General features: G+C 39.0%; 1 protein-coding gene across 10 annotated transcripts in view; it reads right to left on the bottom strand.

The window, feature by feature from the left end:
- Positions 1 to 22335, bottom strand: part of wdr59 (WD repeat domain 59) — an 87388-nt gene that overhangs the window by 32034 nt on the left and 33019 nt on the right. For 7 of the 10 annotated variants that reach the window (XM_043707251.1, XM_043707249.1, XM_043707248.1 and 4 more), the window contains exons 11-19: positions 20685 to 20764; positions 19644 to 19779; positions 18146 to 18273; positions 17034 to 17198; positions 15562 to 15657; positions 12771 to 12936; positions 10115 to 10184; positions 9448 to 9601; positions 6117 to 6173 (exon numbers count right to left, since the gene is read on the bottom strand). In XM_043707251.1, the coding sequence (XP_043563186.1) occupies positions 6117 to 6173; positions 9448 to 9601; positions 10115 to 10184; positions 12771 to 12936; positions 15562 to 15657; positions 17034 to 17198; positions 18146 to 18273; positions 19644 to 19779; positions 20685 to 20764 (1052 nt within the window). The remainder of the gene's footprint in view (positions 1 to 6116; positions 6174 to 9447; positions 9602 to 10114; positions 10185 to 12770; positions 12937 to 15561; positions 15658 to 17033; positions 17199 to 18145; positions 18274 to 19643; positions 19780 to 20684; positions 20765 to 22335) is intronic. The other 3 variants (XM_043707252.1, XM_043707246.1, XM_043707243.1) reach the window with 2 other exon arrangements.

Genomic DNA, 22335 nt, shown 5'->3' with positions numbered 1-22335 from the left:
CATTTGGATGGGTATGTGAATATGAAGGGTTTGGAGGGATAGGAGCTGGGTGCTGGCAGGTGGGACCACAATGGGTTGGGATACCTGGTCGGCATGGACAAGTTGGACCATCTCTATGACTTTTCACTGATTGAACGATATATTGCAATGATGTTTACAGCACAGCCACATTTGAGAGAGTTCAACAATTCAATAAATTCTATTATTAACAAGTTATTTTCTGAATTGTAATGCTTAACATTATCTACTCTTTCTTAATTTCTCACTCAATTACACTTTAGGTCACTTCTCTGCAACCTTTCAAATTCATTTGCTTTCATGATAAAGGTAGCTCAACATGCACATAGTAACCAAGGTATGTACTTATAACTGAAATGTAAAGCATTACTGCTGTAGGTACACCTCATTATTCAAACAATAAATCCCTTCAATCTGCTAATTATTCCTGAGTATCTGCATACAGTTTGCGAGTGCTCTTGCAAGCCATATAACAATGGAAGCACAGCAGGTTTTGAACTAAACAATGGGGTGAGGTAATCAAGCTTGTGTAAATCTAGCAGATTAAGGAATAGAATTAAAGCAGTTAAAGTGAAATGATCATACAAGAAATGAAGTCAGAAAATGGCAGAAAACGACAGACGATGACAAGTGTAATAGCTAGAAAATACCTTGTTTCAAGAAATAAGAATGTAGAATTACATTGGATGGAAATGAAGAATATAGTCAGGGAAAGGAAGCGGTGGTTTACATGCCCTCCAATAGTAACTACAATCTATGACTAAGTAGACAAGAAGGAACATGTAATGAACAAACAGCAATAAATATGAGTGATTTAAATCTACATATGAACTAGAAAAATCAGATTGACAATGGAAGCCTGGAGCAGGAGATCAGTGTTTTCAGGTTTATTTGTCAGAGCAGCATGTTCTGAAACCAACCAGCAGGCTTTAGAAATAATGCACTGGAAAGAAAAACATAGTCGGTCTGGTAACATCTCTAGGCAGAGAGAAAGAGAGTTGAAATTGAGTCCAATGTGACTGTTCTTTGGTACTGGAAAGTTGATGGCTTTTATTCTGCAGAAAACCAGAGAGGGGGAAATGCTGGTGTGAAGAAGTTCTGCTTGACTTGGTTTTGGTAATGTGATAGGATTAATTAATGATCTCAGAGTAAAAGCAGGTTGTGGCAACCACAAAACGATTGAGTTTTCATTCAGCTTACACAGACGATAAAAGATAGACTCTTTACTTTTCAATTTAAAAAAAACAACTTTGTGGGCATGAAAATTTGAAGTGAACTGGAAGACTAGACTTGGAGACAGAGCAACAGCAATATAATGACGAACATGTAAAGTGATATTTCAGAATACTCAGAAGAACGATCCTACAATCAAAAATTTTAAGAGGACACACATTCAACTTCAAGGAAAAAAAAACACATAATTGAGCAAAGTTTAGTGGCAAGTTAGATGATTGGACATAAAAATTGACAGAGGTTGATTAAAAATAATTAGGAGAAAGGAATTAAGAGTATTAGAGAAAGCCAGCTGCAAATGTAAAATAATGGATAGCTAGAGTTTCTATAAGTATTTAAAAAGGAAAAGAAAGTGAAAGAATTCAAAGTTAATAGCAGATAACAAGGATGAAATGAACAAATCTTTTACATCTGTCTTCAAAATAGAAGATAATAAACATCCCATTAACAGGTACAAATCAGGAAGCAGAAGGGAGAAAATGGAACTCAGTCTAGTTATAACTGGTAAGGAAGTGATCCTGAGCAAAGTGATGGACCTGCACATTGAATTTTCTTAAATTCACTTGATTCTGGAATGGTCCCAACAGATTGGAAAGTAGCAAATAAAGTTTCTCTGTTCAAGAAGGGAGAGAGGCAGAAATCAGGAAATCTGAGTCAGGAAATCTGTCATGGGTAAGGTATTAGAATCAAATAATTAAAGGACGTTACTGCGAAAACTCAAAATAATCAGGAAGCATTAACAGTTTGTCAAAGTGAAATTGTGTTTACCAATTTATTGGAGTTCTTTGAAGAAGTAACATATATGATGGATAAAAGGAACCCTCAAGATTCACAACACTGTGAAGCAGCTCCTCCTCTGTCGTTGACGGATTGCCTCTTTTCTGAGACTATAGCCCCTCGTTTTATGGGAGGACAGTCAGTCTTATCAATCAATCTTTAAAAGGAAGATCCTAACTTCTTAGTAATCAGTTTGGTGAATCTCCATCCCACATACTCTGGCAGGCATGTGCGTCCTTCGGCAAGGAATGCAACAAGCCACCAAGTGTGGTCTCCACAGTGTACTGCATTCTGCACAATACTTCATCACTCCATTGTATAAATCTTCTTTCAGTAATGGCTAACATACTGTTCTTCTTCTGAACTGTTTGCTGAATCCACATACAATTTTTTGACAGTCATCAACAGGGCACCTAGGTCAGATTGGACACAGCTACTTTCCATGCTGACATCATTTAAGAAACATGCTGCATTTTTGTCTCTCCTACCAAAGTGGTTAACTCACTTATCCAAATTATATTCCATCAGCTATGCTCATGTCTAACCAATTAGACTTTCTGAATCCCCATGAAGACCTCTTTTGCACAACTTGGACTGTATCAGCTGCAAACGTGGAAATGTTACAACTGACAATTCACATCCAAATGATTGATAAAGGGATTGTGCAAAAGAGGAGCCTGAGCACTGATCCTTGTGATACCCCTTGGTCATAGTTGTGAACCTGAGAATGATCCATTTATTCCTACTCTTTGCTTTCTGCCTGTTAACCAATCTTCATTCCATGCCAGTACATTACCCCCAATCCCATGTGGGACTTCATCAAAAGACTATCTGAAAATCCAATAGCTTGTGGCCAAGTGGATTCCTTCTAATCACTGCAGAGAACTATCTTGAACGCATGCAAGGAATTCTTCCTCTACAAGATTGATGCTTGCTAGATTTACCCAGTCTATATGTGGATTTAAGTCACCTATGGTTACTCCATTCTCCAGAATACATGCACCTCCAATTTCTTGATTTATATCATGCCCTACATTATCACTACTGTTTAGTGGCCTACAAACCACTCCTGCTAAAAAGTTTGCTTCTCCTTGCTAACTCTTTAACTCCACCCAAACAGATTCTACATTCTGTGTCCGAATTCAGAGGTCCTCTCTCGCTAGTACACTGAACCCAACCCTTAATATCAACATTAGCCAACTTCCTTCAATTTTTTGCTTATCTTTTGAAAATCCATTATTCCATTCCCACTCTTTGTCACCATACAGCGAAATCTCCATAACCACAATTTAAATAATATCCATTTTGTTCTCCTAGAGTCTTCAATTGTTCTAATGTTTTCTTGTTAGGCAAGTCAATCAAATGTCAGAGTGATACAGCATAAAAACAGACCCTTCGGTCCAACGAATCCATGCCAACCATAATTCCACCAGCCTGCCTTTGGCCCATTTCCCTTCAAACATTTCTTATTCGTGTTATTGGAGGAGTTCAGAGTTTACAATTCAAAACACAAGCAAATCAGCCAAAGTTTTACTGAATAGCATTTCAGGTTTGAGACGATAAATAGGCTTCACCTGTGACTAATTTGTACACTCCTGCCTATGACTTCTAAATCTTCCAATAGAAATTTAAATGCTGTCACTGTACTCATGGCTCCCATTTCTGGATATTTTGGCTCAGTGGTAACATTTAACAAGTCCCAATCAAGTCCCAATCCTCAGTACAAATGCCAAGACTGATGCATCAGTAAAATACTGGAAGAGTGTTGATTATTCGAAGTGCCATCTTCTGGATGAGACATTAAACCAAGGCCCTGTCTGCCTTGCCTCTAACATCAATATATATAAGAGTCAAGACTGTTTTGATGGAGGGGAGATATTTCCACTGTCAATATTTACCCCTCAAATCAACATCACAAAGACAGATTATATGGTCATTGCTACGCTACTCGTAGCGAACTCCACTAACAGCGAACTGGTTGTCATGTTGCCCATAAATGACGACACTCCAAAACTGCTTCTTAGACATTTTGAGATAGTTTGTTGCAACAGACAGCTGTACATAAATGCAAATTGTTTTGCACTAGTTACAAGTATCAAGTTTGTTTTGTATTGTTGATGTTCCGGAATGCAGTTAGTGAGGAAATCACCATTGTTTTAGCATCCACTTGCTGACAGTAGAAACTATTGTCGATGTTCTTCTTGTGGGAAAACAGCATCAGTAGGGAAGTTCTCTCACTTGTGTGGTATAGGTTCTATACTCACTTTCAGGGTTACTTGGGTGTTGGCTGAAGTCAATAATGGTAACTTTATTTCACATAACCTGGTCAAAGAAAATTACTTGCAAAAGCAAGCAATAATCTTTACAACCTAATTTGGGAATTCTAGAGACTACTGAAGTAGAGAGAGAAGTTATTAACTATAGAGGTGTGAAAATTAACAAGATTTCTGCAAAGTGTTAGCAAGCATTTGACAAAGTTACCAAACACAGTCAAGCACTCTTCTTCAGGTCTGAAACACAAAAAGCTCACACTGATCTGTCAGAGGTTCCCATCCTACCATAATTGTGCTACTTGCAGCAAAAAGCCTGCACGCCAGCAAATGAATTATTATGCTTGACTTTGAAATCAGTCTGACAACGTGCACAAAGAACCTAAACCAGCATCTTGACAGCTTCTTCAGGACAGGTATCCAGACAGTCACCACAGTTTAAAACTGAAAGAACTGCGAATGCTGTAAATCAGAAACAAAAGCAGAGATTGCTGGAAAAGTTTAGCATGTCTGGCAGCACCTGTGGAGAGAAATGAGAGTTAACGTTTTAGGTCGAGTAACCCGAGGAACCATGTGTTCAGAGGATGGGTCACTCATCCACAGATGCTGCCAGATCTGTGAGCTTTTCCAGGAATCTCTGTTTGAGTCATCAGAGTTTGTCTAGTTAATATTCTCGATCAAACACACAAACAAACAGGCCGACCTGGAACAGAAAGTGCATCAAATTCTTCTGAGTGACATGTAGCAGGACTTTATATTTTTCCATAAAGCAACGTTTTAGCAATATTAGTAGAACACCTTAAGGAATCATCCAAAATGCATACACGTGCTCATTTTCAACAGTGATCTGAGAAGCTTAAAGGCAACCATTTTTCACAGTTCACGGAGTGAAACTTTGGTCGTGCCAGCTTCAGCATGTACACTAATGATTGCATGTAAACTAATGATTGGTATTTCAGTCACCATTTAAAGTTCATTTGAAAACATTTGAAATCTGACAAGAAATTCTGCACAGAAGCATAAAGAATAAAGGTATGTCTCTAAAGGCAAAAGCAACTGCTATGCTGAAGTAAACAGTAATAACCTGATCGTCCGATTAACACTGCACAGAAATGCTCTATAATTTGTCAATGTAAAAGCACATTTATAGAAAGCCGCACATATAATAAAAAGCCCAGCATCCAGTCAGTAGCATGCACGTTGTGAAGAGTTATTTAGCCATTTGTAACAATCTACAGAAATTAAAATTGCATTATAAGCTTTAATGCATAGCAGGAGCTGCTTTGAACTGCCCAAGAAGTTTGAGTTGGCCAGCTGCACCTTATCTTAGGCTGATCAGGACAACTAATAGTGATTTACATAAACCAGAAATTACTGCTGCACAGAACCAAATGTTCCTAACTTGGGTAAAAGCTGAACCACGACAACTGTCCTCAGCGGTTCTTGTGCTAGGGAACAAGAAATAAAATCTCAGCCAGGTTTCTTGCCCAAGGGCTATGAGCAATTCTAATAGCAAGTGAATCACAAGTGTGGATGTCAGGTTATGAACATCCCATCTTTGAAAGTTTTCCATTGACAATTGCTGCTTGGGTTCATAGTATAGGGCTCACTAACAGTTCTTCAAGAGCTGCTCAGACTCAAAACTTGCATGTCCAGCATGGGTCAGTGACTTTACAAGATTGGAAGAAAGTAAAAAGTCAACAAATATCCATTATTTGTTCATGGAGCTAACTGCTGAAGCTTTTGACCCTGATACAGGGCATCTGGCCATCCCAGAAACACAAGAGCAGCAATGCAGGACGGTAATGTGCACAGTACCGGGAACTCATTAACGGCTTGAATGGACCAGCGTCGCCGGGCGGAGAGAGGAGACATCTGCAATATGAACACCACCAAAACAAAACACCGAGAATACAAAAATAAATCAAATCAGAACAGAAAGAAAAAGAACACAGCAAGACAGATTCAAAATAAAACAACATGCAAAGAAAAGATAAACTTAATTCACAGAAGAACAGTGAGGAGCTAGCTGGAAAAAAAGCTCGACATTTAAACATTTACTTGATATACAGTCAAGACCCAAGTTATATGCGACTACAGATAAAAATCTGAGACAAACAAGACGACGTTTGCCAGTGAATTATTACAATATTAATTTGAAGCTCCTCTCCTATGACATGCAATTGTAACAATCATTAATGTATTTCAAGAGACACCCGAATATAGTTAAGATTTCTTCAATGTTGTGCAAAATACACAAAACAGCAAAGAGGGAGGGTTCACTTTTTAAGAATAAAGGATTGCCCAAAGAGGGAGAAAAAGGGAATTTCTTCTTTCCTCCCACAGAGGGACACGAATCTTTGAAAATCTCCTGTTTAAAAGGAGTTAAAAATAGAAGCTTCAATTTTTTTAAAGGCAGAAGTAGACATATTCTTGATAAGTAAGGGACTGATTGGTTATTGAGGGTAGGCAAAAATGTGATGTACGTACGAGCAAGGAACAAGAGCAGTCACTAGGCCCTTTAAACCTGCTCCACAATTCAATAAGATCACAGCTGATCTGATTTAAAACTGCAACTCCACATTCCTGCATATTCCCTTGGTAATCAAGAATCTACCTAACTCTGCCTTAAAAATATTTAAAGGTTCTGTATCCACTGGAGAAAGAGAATTGGAAAGATTCACAGCCCTCAAAAATAAATGTTTCCTCATCTCGGTTGCAAATTGGAGATCCCTTATGTTTAAACTATTATATTCCCTAATTATAGATTCTTCCACAAGAGGAATCACCCTCCCCGCATCCACCCAGCCAAGTCGCCTCAGAATCTTATATATGTTTCAATTAAGTCACCCCTCACTCTTCTAAACTCCACAGAATGCAGACATAGCCTGTCTTGCCTTTCTTCATAAGACATCCCATGGATTCCAGATATTACTATAGTAAACCTTCTCTGAACTTCTTCCAAAACATTAAAATCCTTCTGTAAGTACACAACCAGTACAAATATTCCAGACTAGGTCTCACCAATGCCCTGTATAAATGAAGCATAACCTCCTTACTCTTGCATTATTCAATTCTGGATCTGTATTCAGAGCAGCTATGAATTTTGTTGACTGGCAGAACAGGATCGAAGTGCCAACACTAGCTCCTACTTTGTCTACATGCCCCACATATTGCACTCCATCAGTGACACCCATATATTGCACCTGCCTTACTCACTCCTTACCCAATGTTCTCACATTACTGGGTCTCATAGTTTAATGAGTGCTGTCTCATACCACATTGAAGCTCTTTACAAACCCTACAAGACAGTCACTTCCTGAATATTTGACAAGACTGTCCCCTTTTCTTTTACCTTACAGCAACATCTTAAACAATCACAGCTTTTTTCGACAATTAGAACTTGAGTATCAAATTGCTAAATCTGGTTTTTAAAAAAAGATGAAGAGGGTAGTTCACAACTCAGTGAGAAAACTCATTAAAGACCACTTATGTTAAGTTTTGCACTTGTTCAATCTGTTCTGCAGACAACTCCAGTGCAGCACCAAAGTCAGATTGGTAAATTCTCAGTTCACCAGTATCCAATCAACTATTCCAAAAACAACATGACTGTGGAATCCCACACTCAGGATTTCAGCCAAGGGCAATGACAAAATCCTGAAGAAGGGCTAATGCCCGAAACGTCGATTCTCCTGTTCCCGAGATGCTGCCTGACCTGCTGCGCTTTTCCAGCAACACATTTCCATCAATGACAAAATCAGTCAAGTTTTCGGTGATAGCAGAGCACCTAGAACCTTAAGGGACAATATTGGAGGATTCTTCAAACAGACTTATGCTTCTTTTAAGTAACTGCTTACTGAAATTAAAATAAAAAGTTCCCACGAGCAACCAAAGAGAAAAGCACAATACTGCCACGGCAAGACTATGGGTTGCAATAATGACACTGCAGAGGAAATAAGGTAGCAACCATAACGACCAGTATTCATCCATCCAAACAGGTTTTTAATCTGTTGTCACGAAAAAGTTACTGCATTGGGTCAGGACCTGACATATGCAACAGCTAAGCTAATGGAAGCAGTAATGCAATGAGTCAAGCAAAAAAAAATCTTAAATTCTGTAAGACAGGTGAGAGGATCTGAAGTTGGTCCCATCTGATTTTAACAGTTAAAATAATTAGATTACAGGAAGAGTGCTGTCAGGTGTGCCTCGGAGTCAAGTCTTAAAAGACAATCCACATCAGTAAAGAGCCCCCATCTGCAAGACAATGCTTGTTGGTGTCATTGATGTCTCCCTTGTCGAAATAGCTGTTCATAGGTTAACCAGCCAAAAAGAAACAAAACTCATGCACACAGGCAACTGATCAATGCTTCGCTATCAATTAATTTTTTAAGTAAATTTTTTCTGCGATGTATGTTTTTAGAAAATCAATTGTTTGCACTTTTGAAAATCCCATCATACTTTTCTTTTATTCTCCAATCTGGCTCATCAACCACAAATGCACCTCTATAGCTAGCCGCAGCTTGAGAAACAGATAACAGAGCACTGGTGCATCAATTCTCTGGAAACCAAAACAAAACCACTCAACAAATTGACAAAGCACTGCAACAGAGAATTCAATCACACGGCATTGAAAGGCTCATCATACTAGCCTCAAAGTCTCCACGTCTTGGAGAATTGAGTGAAACTGTGGTGAAAATGCTATATAAGTGGAAGTCTGATGTTTGAGATCAGGGGGATGCAGTGACATTGTGGTAATGTCATTAAGCATGGCATGCCAGACCTCCATGCTATTGCTATGAGAACACAGGTTTAAATTCCACCATCACAGATGGTGACGTTTCAACTAAATAAGAACCTAGAATAAAAGCTAATCAAATGACGACCATGTAAATTACTGAGGATTGTTGTAAAATCTCATCGGATTTCTTTTGGGAAGGAAATCTGACATCCTTACCTGGTCTGGTAATGTAGATGTGACTCCAGACCCAGGACAAAGTAGTTGACCCTTAACTGCCTTCTAGACAATTAGGGATGGGTGATAAACGCCAGCCTAGCCAGTGACGTCCATATCCTACGAACGAATAAAATAAAAAAGGGCCAAAGGCAATGGATTGTGTGGCTGGTCACAAGTCCAGTGCACTATACTCACTCGCTCCTTGTAATAGAAGGAGCTAATGGAGACTGGCTCCTTTTCACTGCGAGTTGGGCTCCCACTGTAAAGCCTCAAGTTAGTCTGTGATTCTGTACGGATCTTCATCGGGGTGATTCCGCCACTGTGATAGGCAGAGAGAGCCGACAATGATCTAAATAGATAATACAAGATTGTGATCAATCAAAGATGGCATCAAAATTAATAAATTATGTAACTCACTAGCCTTCGTTGTCAGTAGAAGTAATACTATTGATAAAACAATCATTATTGGGAGACACAAAATTAAAGCAGTGGTGTTAGCTGACTCTCATAAGAACCATTCCCGGTGCCCGTCTTCACCCCATGGCAATAGCAAAATAATCTTGAAATACTATGCAATTCTCATCTTACAAATTGCAGAATGGTTCGAGCACACAAGAGGCCATGTGTCTGTGTGGTTCTCCAAAGGAGCAATTTATTGAGAGCCACTGTCTGGTCTCTGCATTGCTGCACATTCTTCCTTACAAAAATTCAAATCTGTCTTAAATGCCTTGATCAGTCCTGTCTCCACCTCAAACCAGGCAGGCAAATTCCAGATCCCACATAAAACTGCCAAGGACACACAAAATGCCTTAAAAAACAAAAATCACGGCGTAAACTCTGTGGTGCAGGTGTCTTCCCTTACCTGGGTGTGGGCTCAGTTGGGGACACTGTCCTGTGAAGAGTCATTGGTCTCATGAAGTATACAAGGTAACCTAGGCAATGTAAACACAACATAGTCATCGTTTGATATGAAGCATCATACAAGTTCAATTCAAATGTGGACATTGGTATCACACTCACTGGGCATAAACTGTTTTACAAGCTATATTACTTTGCTTAAATTTTAAAATGAACCTTACTGGACTAAAAACATGGCCACAGCTGATTACATGATATAAATTGATACTTGCTGCTAAGTTGTGGGCATCAGTAACCAGGTCAGAGATAATATTATTCTCCTAGACCATGAAAGCCTTTCATCGAGTGGACCATTGCAGTCCAGAAATTTGAAGACGAGCAGATAAGGTGGCTCCCCAATTAATTCTGAACAGAGGGTAACTATTGAAACTAGTTATTCCAAAATTGATTCTAATGGCATCATTTAGCTCAATGATATAGGTCAGCAGCATAAAAAAGACCTTCATAAATTGGTTCATCCAGGGAACCCATTAAATGACCAAAACCCTAGAACCTTATAAAGGGTTTAGGTAAGTTCTGGTCGGGGAAAAGCTAGTATATTGTTAACATCACTGCCTAAAAGACTCTGTCCACAGAAAACCATACCCAAGGCTAAGGTGAACCTGCGAGGTAAAAACAATGACTGCAGAAGCTGGAAACCAGATTCTGGATCAATGGTGCTGGAAGAGCACAGCAATTCAGGCAGCATCCGAAGAGCTTCTCTTCGGATGCTGCCTGAATTGCTGTGCTCTTCCAGCACCACTGATCCACAATAAGGTGAACCTGCTTCTAGTCCAAAAGCTCTCCAACCACGAGTCAGAATACAGGAAGGAGATAGAATGCTTGGTGTCATGGTGCAATGGTAACAACCTCTCTCTCAATGTTGCCAAAACAAAAGAATTGATCATTGACTTCAGGAACAAAGGAGGAGGACATGTTCCTATCGACATCAACAGAGCTGGGGTGGAGAAGGTCGAGAGCATCAAGTTTCTACAAGTAACAAGTGACAATAACCAACAATCTGTGCTGGACCTTTCACATCGATGCGCTAGTCAAGGCGGCACAACAATGTCTCTTCTTCAAGTGGCCTAGGCAATTTGGCATGTACAAAAGGACCCTCACCAACTTTTAAAGATTCACCATTGGAAGCATTCTATCTGGGTGCATAACAGCCTGATATAGCAACGGCTCTGCCTAGAACTATAAGAAACTACAGAAAGTAGCCTCGACCATCACAAAAGCCAACCTCTCATCCACGAATTCCATTTAGACTTCTCATTGCATCAGAAAGACTGCCGACATCAAAGCCCCCTCCAACCCCAGTAATACGCTCTTCCAACCTCTTCCATCAGATAGAAGATACAGAAGCTTGAATGTACACACCAACAGGTTCAAGAACCGCTTCTTCCCTGCTGCTGTTAGACTGCTGAATGAATCACTCACTTCAAATAATGTTGATCTTGCTTTACATAACTCCTGTGTAGCCAGAGCCTTGTATGCTTCACTCTGTCTATGCGCCCTATGATCTGCATGTCCTTGTTTGCTATTATCTGCCTGTCCGGCTCGCAAAAACAAAGCTTTTCACTGTACTTATGTACATGGGACTATAATAAATCAAAATTTTAAAAAATCAAAACCTAGTAGAGTAGTTATTATGTGTTGTACAGAAAAGGTATTCTAATTCAAAACTATTATTTAAAAAAATGCTAGTCAGGCACTTGGAGCAGTTCAAGGCAGCAAAACTTAAAGTCAACATGGTTTTGAGAAAGGAAAATCATATTTGGAGTACTTTGAGGAAGTAACACGTGCTATGAATAAAGGGGAGCTGGAAGTACATTAACTCAACTTAGATTTCCAGAAGACGCTTGATAAAGGGCCACATCAAACAGTTAGGCGAGAAAATAAAAGTTCATGGTGTAAGAGGTAGCACAATGGCATGGATAGAAGATTGGTTAGCTAACAGGAAACATATAGTAGGCATAAAATGGGCCTTTTTCAGATTGGCAAGATGTACTGAGTGGTTTGCCACAGGGATCAGAGCTGGGTCTAAATGGCTTACAGAACGGAGCATGGTTACATAGAATGGTCGCCAAATTTGCTGGTGACACAAAGATAAATGGGAAATTAAGTTGTAAAGAGGATATAAGGAGGCTACAAAGGGATATCGATCAGTTACATGAGTGGACAAAGATGTGACAAATCTATAATGTGGGAAAACGTGAAATTGTCCATGTTGATAGGAAAATCTTTTAAAAATGTATTTGCTTGTTCAGTACCTATGAACTAAAATGGCTATCAATGCCCTAAAAAGTCCACTTGTCAGATCATCACAAATTAGATTTCAAGCTTAACAAAATTCATGCATTATTAGAGTTATTTATAGGTGCATACTGACTATATTCAGCGTAAATGCACCATTGTATCGATGCTCCTATACCTTACAAGAATACCTCTCATGCAGTTACCTATCACACTCAGTTGTTGCTGGAGTGACAGTTAGGACCTATTCTTCACAAATCCAGACAATCAATACCAGAGACAACAAAATGAACCCAATGCTGAAACACTACCAGAACTGACAGTGACTTTGGAATGATGGGTTTCCTCAAACTTTTACTAACCAGCTCCACAGAAACGTGCCCCAGAGGTTCGAGGAAAAGGAATGTTGGCATCCTGGTAGGAACCGTATGTGTTAGTGACTCGTGGAAAAGTCGGCAGTGGAGGCGTGACAGAATTTCCAAGGACAAATGGATTCTGGGAATTAGCAGAGCCACTGTTGTCCTGATTCTATAAAATCAAACAAAATCAAATGGAAAGTTACAAACTATAACAAGTAGCAGCTTTCATTTGAACAGACCAGTATCCCAGCTTTCAGCCTTGGACCTACACACCGCCTGCATTAGTTTCTTTTTACCAGGTGTAAATTAAGATTTGAATTATACAAAGAGCCAGTTTGAAAATAGGCAAACAATCTGTCATTACACACATCTTACCAAGTTTCTCAGAAATGTTATTATAATCATGATCATTACATAGCAATTAATCTGTAAAGTTCCATCAATAAAATGGCCAAACAGTAATATTGAGGTGACTGAGTTGAGAGGGAGATGTTAATTGGGCACCTGATTGAAGGACTAATTTATACAGCAGTCGTACTACAGGAGACAACCTCAATAATGTTCTCTCACCTTTCAAGTTGGTTGTTTCAGAAGTACGTACATTACCAGTGAGCCATAGCTCAATGTAGTTAAGTCAAGAACACAGTGCCATTTTGAGTAATGTTCTAAATTCAATATTGGACAAGTTATTTTAAACTAATAACCAATTTCACGTAAACCATTACATCAATCAATAGAGCATGACTTGTTAATTGCACAGTAAGTTATAATCATCCATCAAATACCATTAAGATCTGTAAAGAAGCAGTGTCTTCCATAAAATAATACTAAATACATGTATTCTACCAAGTATGCATTTTCATTAACATGTGCCCTTGGTCCAGTGTGCTGTGGAGCGGATGCACGGTGGTAGGTTGGGACTGTGGTCGCAATTAAGGGAGTTTGATTATTTTTGTTAAAACTCATACAAGACCAGGTTATAGTCCAACAGGTTTATTTGGAAGCACTGCTCCTTCATCAAGTGACAGCCACTTGAAAGCTCGTGCTTCCAAATAAATCTGTTGGACAATAACCTGGTCTTGTGCGATTTTTAACTTTGTACACCGCGGTGCAACACCGGCACAAATCATGATTATTTTTGAGTTTGCTTTCTATCTTTGCATTAACTAAGCAAAGAGACAAACATGAAGAATGGCAGCGGAACAAGCTAACAAAATTAAACGTCTGTTCCAGCAGATACCTTTGGTTGACGACGTGAAGCATGAACTTACCTAATATATTTATATATTATAAGTTTCAAAACTGAAACAATTGCAAGCAGGTTCATTGATAAGCACTGTCCCAGCATGTTTAGGTTTGAAAAGGTACTTCATTACTCTTATGAAATGATCTTCCTTTACAGGGTTGCACCAATGATATTAATACAATGCAAGCATATAATGGTTTAGACACAGCAGGCTGATATCAAGAAAGGAATTCCCACCAGATGGATCAATTTTTAATGTCTGGTCTGATTTGGGGTTCCCAAAGCTCCAAAGACAAGTGGTAAAATCCAGCTGAATATCATCAGGTTTCTTTCCCCTTTGACAACACTCAACCACAAAAGAACCTCCCCATTCAGGTGAGGATTTGATTTTTGGTTCCTATGACTAATGAGACAATTCTCTGCAGAGAAACAAAAACTCTCCTAACCACTCTGCAAATTAACATGACAAGTTGCAATTACATACAATTCGAGAGAATGAAACTCCAAAGATAGTGTACAGAGTAACACAGATCATAGTTATAAGCAAAATAACATCTCATCTATTGATGATTCTGTTATTCTTTTATTTCTAGTCTCAGTTCAGACTCATTCTTCCTTCCACTACCATACCTAATGTCAATGAATCTCTGCAATCTTTCACTCTATACTTTCTTTGCCCTCAACCTCCACACTTGCGCTGCTTCAAACTTGCTGAAAACCTATTACAAGGGTAACTGTCACACAAAGTACTGATGAATGGAAACTGACATGAGAAATTAACCCATTTCTCTCTCTACTGATATACTTAACCCTCTTAGCATTTCCTGACTTTTCAAAATATTGTTCAGAATTTTGTCAATTGATACTTTATGACAAGTTGTATGACAGGATTTCAATCACACTCCTTCCAATTTCTATTCCAAATATCTGAACAGGCGGAATGTGTAGCAACATGCAAAAAGGGTGTGGTAAAGTCAATGTGTGATCTGTTCCTTTGGAGGGTCAGCATGAACATAACAGGGCAAATAGCTGTCTTCTATTTAACAAGTCGACAATTCTAATTCTCAATTTAAACCAAAATTCACTCAAGTTTGTAGAAATTGATTATGGCATCATTTTGAAAGTTATTTACACATCAAATGTGACTGCAAGGCTTCTTAATCACATCATGGGTGGCACGGTGGCACTGTGGTTAGCACTGCTGCCTCACAGCATCAGAGACCCGGGTTCTATTCCCGCCTCAGGCAACTGTGTGGAGTTTGCACATTCTCCCCGTGTCTGCATGGGTTTCCTTCCACAGTCCAAAAATGCACAGATTAGGTGAATTGACCATGCTAAATTGCCAGTAGAATTAGGTGAAGGGGTAAATGTAGGTGAATGGGTCTGGGTGGGTTGCTCTTCGGAGGGTCGGTGTGGACTTGTTGGCCCGAAGGGCCTGTTTCCACACTGTAAGTAATCTAATCTCTCCAACGCACACATATGGCTCCTTCAAATATGACAGCGTGTTGAGGTTGTATCAACCTATAAAAAGGGTCAATGATGTCTTACCACAATCGCGTCCAGACTAGACACCAACTGGCGCAAACAAGGTTCCAAGCAACTCTGGTTTCGTTTCACTTTCTGGAGAGATGTATCCTTCAGAATCTGAAGCAAATTTGAAAAGGTTTACAGAAGTCCTATTAGACCAAAAGCTTCACATGCAACAAACCTGCAATACAAAGCCAAATACATATTACATTCCTAAATATGGCAAAATTCAACCCGTTAAGCAGATTCACAAGCGCACACAATGAACACATTACAGTCAAACATAGGTAAAAATAAATCTACACACAAACCCAAAGAGGTAAACACAATATACACGACACAGAATAAACAAATTACTCAAACATATGGGAGACAAACTGATAAATACCATCATAACCAATCATCTCAAAATTCTAACTAGGCACGCAAACAAAACAAAATCAAATACAAATGTGCATGATACTTTACTACCTGTCTAGAAAGATCACAAAGCATTTCATCAATGAATTATTTTCAAGAACAATGCTTTGCAAACAGTGACTATTTTGAATGTATGATCCCACCTAAAGCATCAATATTAATTTGACTGATCTGTCTCGTATTAGTGGCTGAAGACCTAAACAACAGGTTGGCCTAAACAACAGGAGAACTCATGCTCTTGCTCATTCATGTGATTCAGGGGAACAAGCAGATGGAACCACAATTTAACACTTCATGTAAACCATACAGAAGGTAAAATGGTACACTGGCCTTTATCACAAGAGGATTTGAATTCAGAAGTAGGGATGGCTTACTGCAGTTATACAGTGCCTTAGTGAGACCACACCTGAAGCACTGCATACAGTTTGGGGTCTCCCTATTGAAGGTCTCCCTTGCCAAACAGGGAGTGCAGCAATGATTCACTAAGCTGACAGTATTATGTTCTGGTATCATGGGCATGTCTGATCTGTCCTATGAAGAGATATCCGTTAAATTGCTTCTGCATTCATTAGAGTTTAGAAGTATGGAGGAACCTGACAGAAACAAAGAAAATTCTAATAGGGTTGGACAAATTAGATGCAGGAAGATTTTTTCCCTGGTTGGGGAGTCAAGAGTCCAGAAGTCACAGTCTCAGAATATGGGATAGGCCATTTAAGATCGTGATGAAAAAAAACTTCATTCAAATGATAGAGAATCTGTGGAATACTTTGAGCCAAATCAATCAATATATTTTAGAAGAGATTAATAAATTGTAGATCTTAAAGGCATCAAGGGGTATGGGGAGAAAGCAGTTTAAAAGGCAGTATTATAAGGGATCAGTCGTGATCATACTGAATGCATAGCAGTCTTGAAGGGCTGAATGGTTTACTCTGGTTCTTAATTTCTATTCACAAGAAAGTACTTCATTTTTCAGTATCATTAACAGAGCACCACAACCAAAGATTGTATTTGAAAGCTATCTATGGCAGTTAGTTCTCCTATAATTAATTATTTTTCATTCATGGTTAGTTTACCTTCAGAAGTTTTGTCCTCATGCTTGAACTGATGGTAGTGGGGTTAATGAATTGGAAAGAAGGAGCAGCATTGTTTGGATATTGTACTGGAAACATCACAACCATTTTCACCCGGAGATTTCCACAATGTACCGAGACTGTGCAGTTGCGATTTACAGCATCCATCTATACCATTCAAGAACACAATATTGTTGACACCATTCACACAGTTGAAACAAAACTCAAAATCACAATGATCCTGAAGATGTTCTGGGAAATTGATTTTTCATTAACCTCACTGAAAAATGAAACTCATTTTGTCGCAGGTTTGCATTTAAAATATCTTTTCAGGAGTTGCAAACAAAAATAAATGTCCCAAATTAACTTAACACAAGCCTTAGTGTAGGGACAGCTCAGTGGCTCGCACTGCTGCCTTACAGCGCCAGGTTTGATTCCACCCTTAGGTGACTGCCTGCATGGAGTTTGCATGTTCGCCCTATGTCTTTATGGGTTCCCTCTGGGTGCCCGCCCATCTCGCTCGGATAATCGAGGTTCCTCTACTGTGAAAGAAAAGGCTCTCTCAAAACCCAGATTGAGGTTCCTATTATCTGATCATCTAAACATAAACTCCAATTTTTAAGCACCAAAGTGGCACCAGTTTTTTCTCTAACTTCAGATATCTTATACAGTAGGACATGGTTTAAAAGCCAAGATGGCAAAAGACTTCAAAGCCACAAAAGTTTTCATGAGTGGCTCATTCCTTTGATACTGTTTATCAGAACAGAAGGAAAAACAAAGGAACAAATGTAATTGATGACCTCTTCCAGATAGTTCAATTCTTGTCACCTCGGGTTCTAAGACATAATCATCAAAAATATTGTTCCAGAATGGACAAGGATGGAGAGAAGGAAAGGAAGGCAGCAAGTTCACTAACGTCCTTTCGGAAAGAAAACTGCCATCCATACTTGCTATAGCCTACATGTGACTCCAGACCCACAGCAATGTGTTTGACTCTTAACTGCCCTCTGGGCAATTAGGAATGGGCAATAAATGACAGTGACATGGTCACTCCATGCTTGTATTTTTAAAAAAGACCAACCACTGCAACTGTAATTCACTGCATTCACACAAACCTCATCAACCATTACATTACGGATTTGTAGATTAACTAGTGAGAATTCTTGTTGCAATGTCTGTGGTAGTCCAAGGTAATCAGGTTTGGAGCTGATTGCGACATGGTTGTGAAAATCCTCTCGCAGTACTGGAAGAAAAAGAATATGCCAAGGTAAGTGCAGTTATCAGGAAACTTACCTGTGCAGAGCAAGGAGAAGACTGGTTGTGGACAAGCATAGGACATAAACATCTATTTCATCAAGTACACTGCAGGAGGGATTGACTGTATAAAACCTCAGTATTTAGATCCCTGTCATTTAGTAAACAAGGTTTAGTCTGGGCAACAAAGAAGCTTACTTAAGCACTCTTTACTCGCATGGTCTGCATGCTTTACACCAGCATTCACCCTTCAGATCTCATTACAAAGTCATTCTTACCTCAAGATCACGGAGGGTCATACATATTTCCTCAAAATGGTAGACAATTCTAAACTATTCAGCATAAAACTAACAGCCCAACTGTAGTAAGCTAAGACATTCATCAAATTGTGTATACATCTCCAAACTAATTCCCCACTTGAAATACCTTTCTTTGGAATTATGATCAAAACACAGAAATTTTTTTTTAAACCCTGCAATTTAATATTGTCTGCACCAGATGTGATATTTAATCGTCATTTTCAAAGTACTATTTTAATTCATCTTTCACTATTTAAAACATTTTCTAAAATGCACCGAACCAAAGTATTGAAACCAGAAAAATGTCAAAATTACACTTTGTGCTTAGATAAATAATTTTCACCCACTTTAAGTGCTCAGATATAAAGATAAAATTCCAAAGGACTCACCCAGTCTAAATATAATTCAACATTATAGGGGCAGCCCATCAGCTCCAGTGCTCAGAGTTATTACATAATCACTGCATGAACCTTCATGGTAACTGAAGTACAGGGGTGAAGATAAGTGACTTTTTCAATTGTAATAATGCTGCTATGGTGATCTTTAGACAGAACTCTGAGCACCAGTGTGGTGAAATGCTCATACCACAGTGAGTTTATGCAGACACAAGCATTGTACAAAACAGACACAAACTATCCAAATCAAGTATTAACTGGTAGAACAGTTGGCATCTCTGCCCTAATTATTCCCCCAGTCCTTCAGCAGCATCCAGAGTCAGACATGCAGGTTACTAATGGTTGCTAACGATTAGATTTATGCAGAGAAAGGGAAATATCCTTCCCAACTCCCAACAGCAGACATCATCACTCCCATACTACAGCACGTCCAAACACTTTGGAATAAAATTTTTAGCAACAGTGACAAACTGTAGAAAAGCTTGAATTGAATGGGGAGATTTGGGCTCCCAAATTCTGCTACTTCAGACACCTGTAACACACAAAGTTCCTTACACAGGGTAGAATTAACATGTGGTTTCCCAATCTCCACGTGGCAACTATCTAAGCAGTAGTTCATAATCAATGTACAAAGAATTCCATTTTGAACTTTATAACAATTTTACCTTCATCCTCTTCATTTACATGACTTAGTGTTGGGTGAGGATCAGTGTCCTGTGAATGAAGAACTTTATCTGTCTCTGGGAGCAGGGAAACACCATCAGTTAACTCATCGCCATCCAGCATATCATTTGCACAGAGCTGAAACAAAACAACTTTTCAAAACATTGTGCTGAGGTTGCATGGAAAATCAACTATTCCTGCAGCCAAGTTACCATACTATCCACATAACTGATGCTGTAGTATTGTAGCCTCTCAAACCATCCTATTCCTCCATTTCAACTACTGTACATTTGTATCCCTCGAAATGCAATGACCATAAAGGGATACCCACAGCAGTACAATGCCACATCTTTTATTAATGGAATATGACCCAGCCACATCCTTCCCTTAACAAGTTCAGTCTCCGCTCAGTTTATCAGTAACAGACAATAAACATCCACTTCTTCCACTAAAGAGGAAAGGATCTTTGATAGGCATTCACTTCATCCTATTTACTCCGGCTCTCTTCAAATTGATATCAACATCACCTTCCAAATTCCTTATTGCAAGTAATACACTCAAATTTGGGCATTGAGAAGTTAGCTCCATGAAATGCAGCCGAATGTAACAGAGAACAGGTTTCCAATTAAGAATTTACCTTAGCATCATAACCAGTATCAATTCCACTCCCAAGTTTCAGATGTTTAGTTGAAGGGATGGCCTGAAGTTACGTTCACCCATAAACATGTAAATCTCACCTTAAAATTGCATTCAAACAATTAAACATATCCTTTGGTTTTTCTCCCCCACCACCACCCCCCATCCCCCAGTCATGCATAAAAAGAAGAAAAATAAATAAGCAAGTTGATATACAAAATTTATCACCATTGACAAATACCTCGCATAACCCCGATTCTCCATAAAACTACTTTTGCACAGGTGACCATGCTGAGACAGCAGCCAGCTGATACCTTCAGTTTAATGGAAAGATAATGACATGACGCAAATTACCAGAACAGATTATACCAATTAAATGAATCATTGAACCAATAACAAACACTTACCCGCTGCAGTTGCATGTCTATCCGCCACATTCGTAAAGTCTGGTCACGTGACCAGGTAACCAACTGATAGTCCTTCAATTCTACAAAAAAGAAATGAGATTTAGGATACTGCCAGACTCCAATTACAAGACAATGCATGCACTCCAGATATTTGCAACTGTTCATCGAAGTCACTGTCTCAGTGAGGATAAACAGGGATGTTTACATCACTCAGATTGTGACAGCGGCTGATGACTGATAGATCGACTGTTGTCCTATCTGCAAGATTATCTTCATCAACCTCGCCCAAAGGCGACAGCAACACCATAAGTACTGCATGGGAAACTCAATGTCAATGGACTGAGAATTCTGAAAAGACCAACATACTCAATGTCACACAATCAACCTAAAGACACTGATTTATTACATCAATAATTTGGGTGAGAAATGAAAGTTTTGTTGTGCAATTAAGAAGTTTTAAATTATTAAATTGCAACATTAGAGACAAAGAAAGACAACATGACTCTGATCACATGGTGTTAAATTTAGTATGAAAACACCTCAGAGGCGGAAAACACTAGGACAAGCAACAACATTGGTCCTGAAATGTCAACTCTGATTTCTCTCCATCACTACTGCCAGACCTGCTGAGTTTTTACAGCAATTTCTGTTTTTGGAACTGCCTCCTTTTATACTGACAAAAAAACATTGATTGAAGCCATTCTGAGAAAGTTTCTACCTACAGATCTTTTTGAAATCATTCAGCCAACTTCAAGATCTTCCTTCATATCTCTGAAGCTACCGCTTTGGTAAAGGAAAACTAAGCTTGGCATTGAAAACAGGACAAACTTCCAACAGCTTTCAATTCTTGTACTGAAACAACAACCTTCACAACAAAATGAGTGTATATTAGATCAAAATCCTAACAATCATTATCCAAATCAAGAAAATGATCAACAACCAGTGTAACAAAGACATCAGTACCAAATTTTCTACCAAAGAAATTCAAGCTATTGTACCCATATGGCAGATCAACAAATCGGTGAATGTGGAAAACACAATTCCTAAGATTTTAAAGAACTTCAGCATTGGTCACCAAATCAAAGTATGGAATCAGAGATTCCCTAGAGCGTGGAAGCATGCCATTCAGTCCATCGAGTCCACATCAACCCTCTGAAGATCATCTCACCCAGACCCACCCCCTACCCTCTCCCTGCATTTCCCATGGCTAATCTAGCTAGCCAACACATCCCTAGACATAATGGGCAGTTTAGCATGGCAAATCCACCTAACTTGCACATTTCTGGACTATGGGAGGAAACCATAGCACCAGAAGGAAACTCACACAGACATGAGGAGAATATGCAAACTCCACACAGACAATCGTCCGTAGGGAGAATTGAACCTGGGTCCTTGGTGCTGAGAAGCAGTAATGCTATCCACTGAGCTACTGTGCCTCCATGCAGAACAGGTTCACAGACTTCTCTACTCCATGCAAACATCAACAACCAATGGATGAGAAATAAATTAGATTTAACAAATCCATAACAATTTTGAACAATATTTCACTCTAAGGAAAAGATCACGATCAAAAGTAGGTATCAACTTTCAGAAGAGTATTTCAATAGTGTAAGCACCATTATCTTATTATTTCACTTTATTTTTGATTGGT

The sequence above is a fragment of the Chiloscyllium plagiosum genome, chromosome 17 (genome assembly GCF_004010195.1).
Source record: "Chiloscyllium plagiosum isolate BGI_BamShark_2017 chromosome 17, ASM401019v2, whole genome shotgun sequence".
NCBI lineage: Eukaryota > Metazoa > Chordata > Chondrichthyes > Orectolobiformes > Hemiscylliidae > Chiloscyllium > Chiloscyllium plagiosum.
This window is presented reverse-complemented; position numbering and strand designations above follow the sequence as displayed.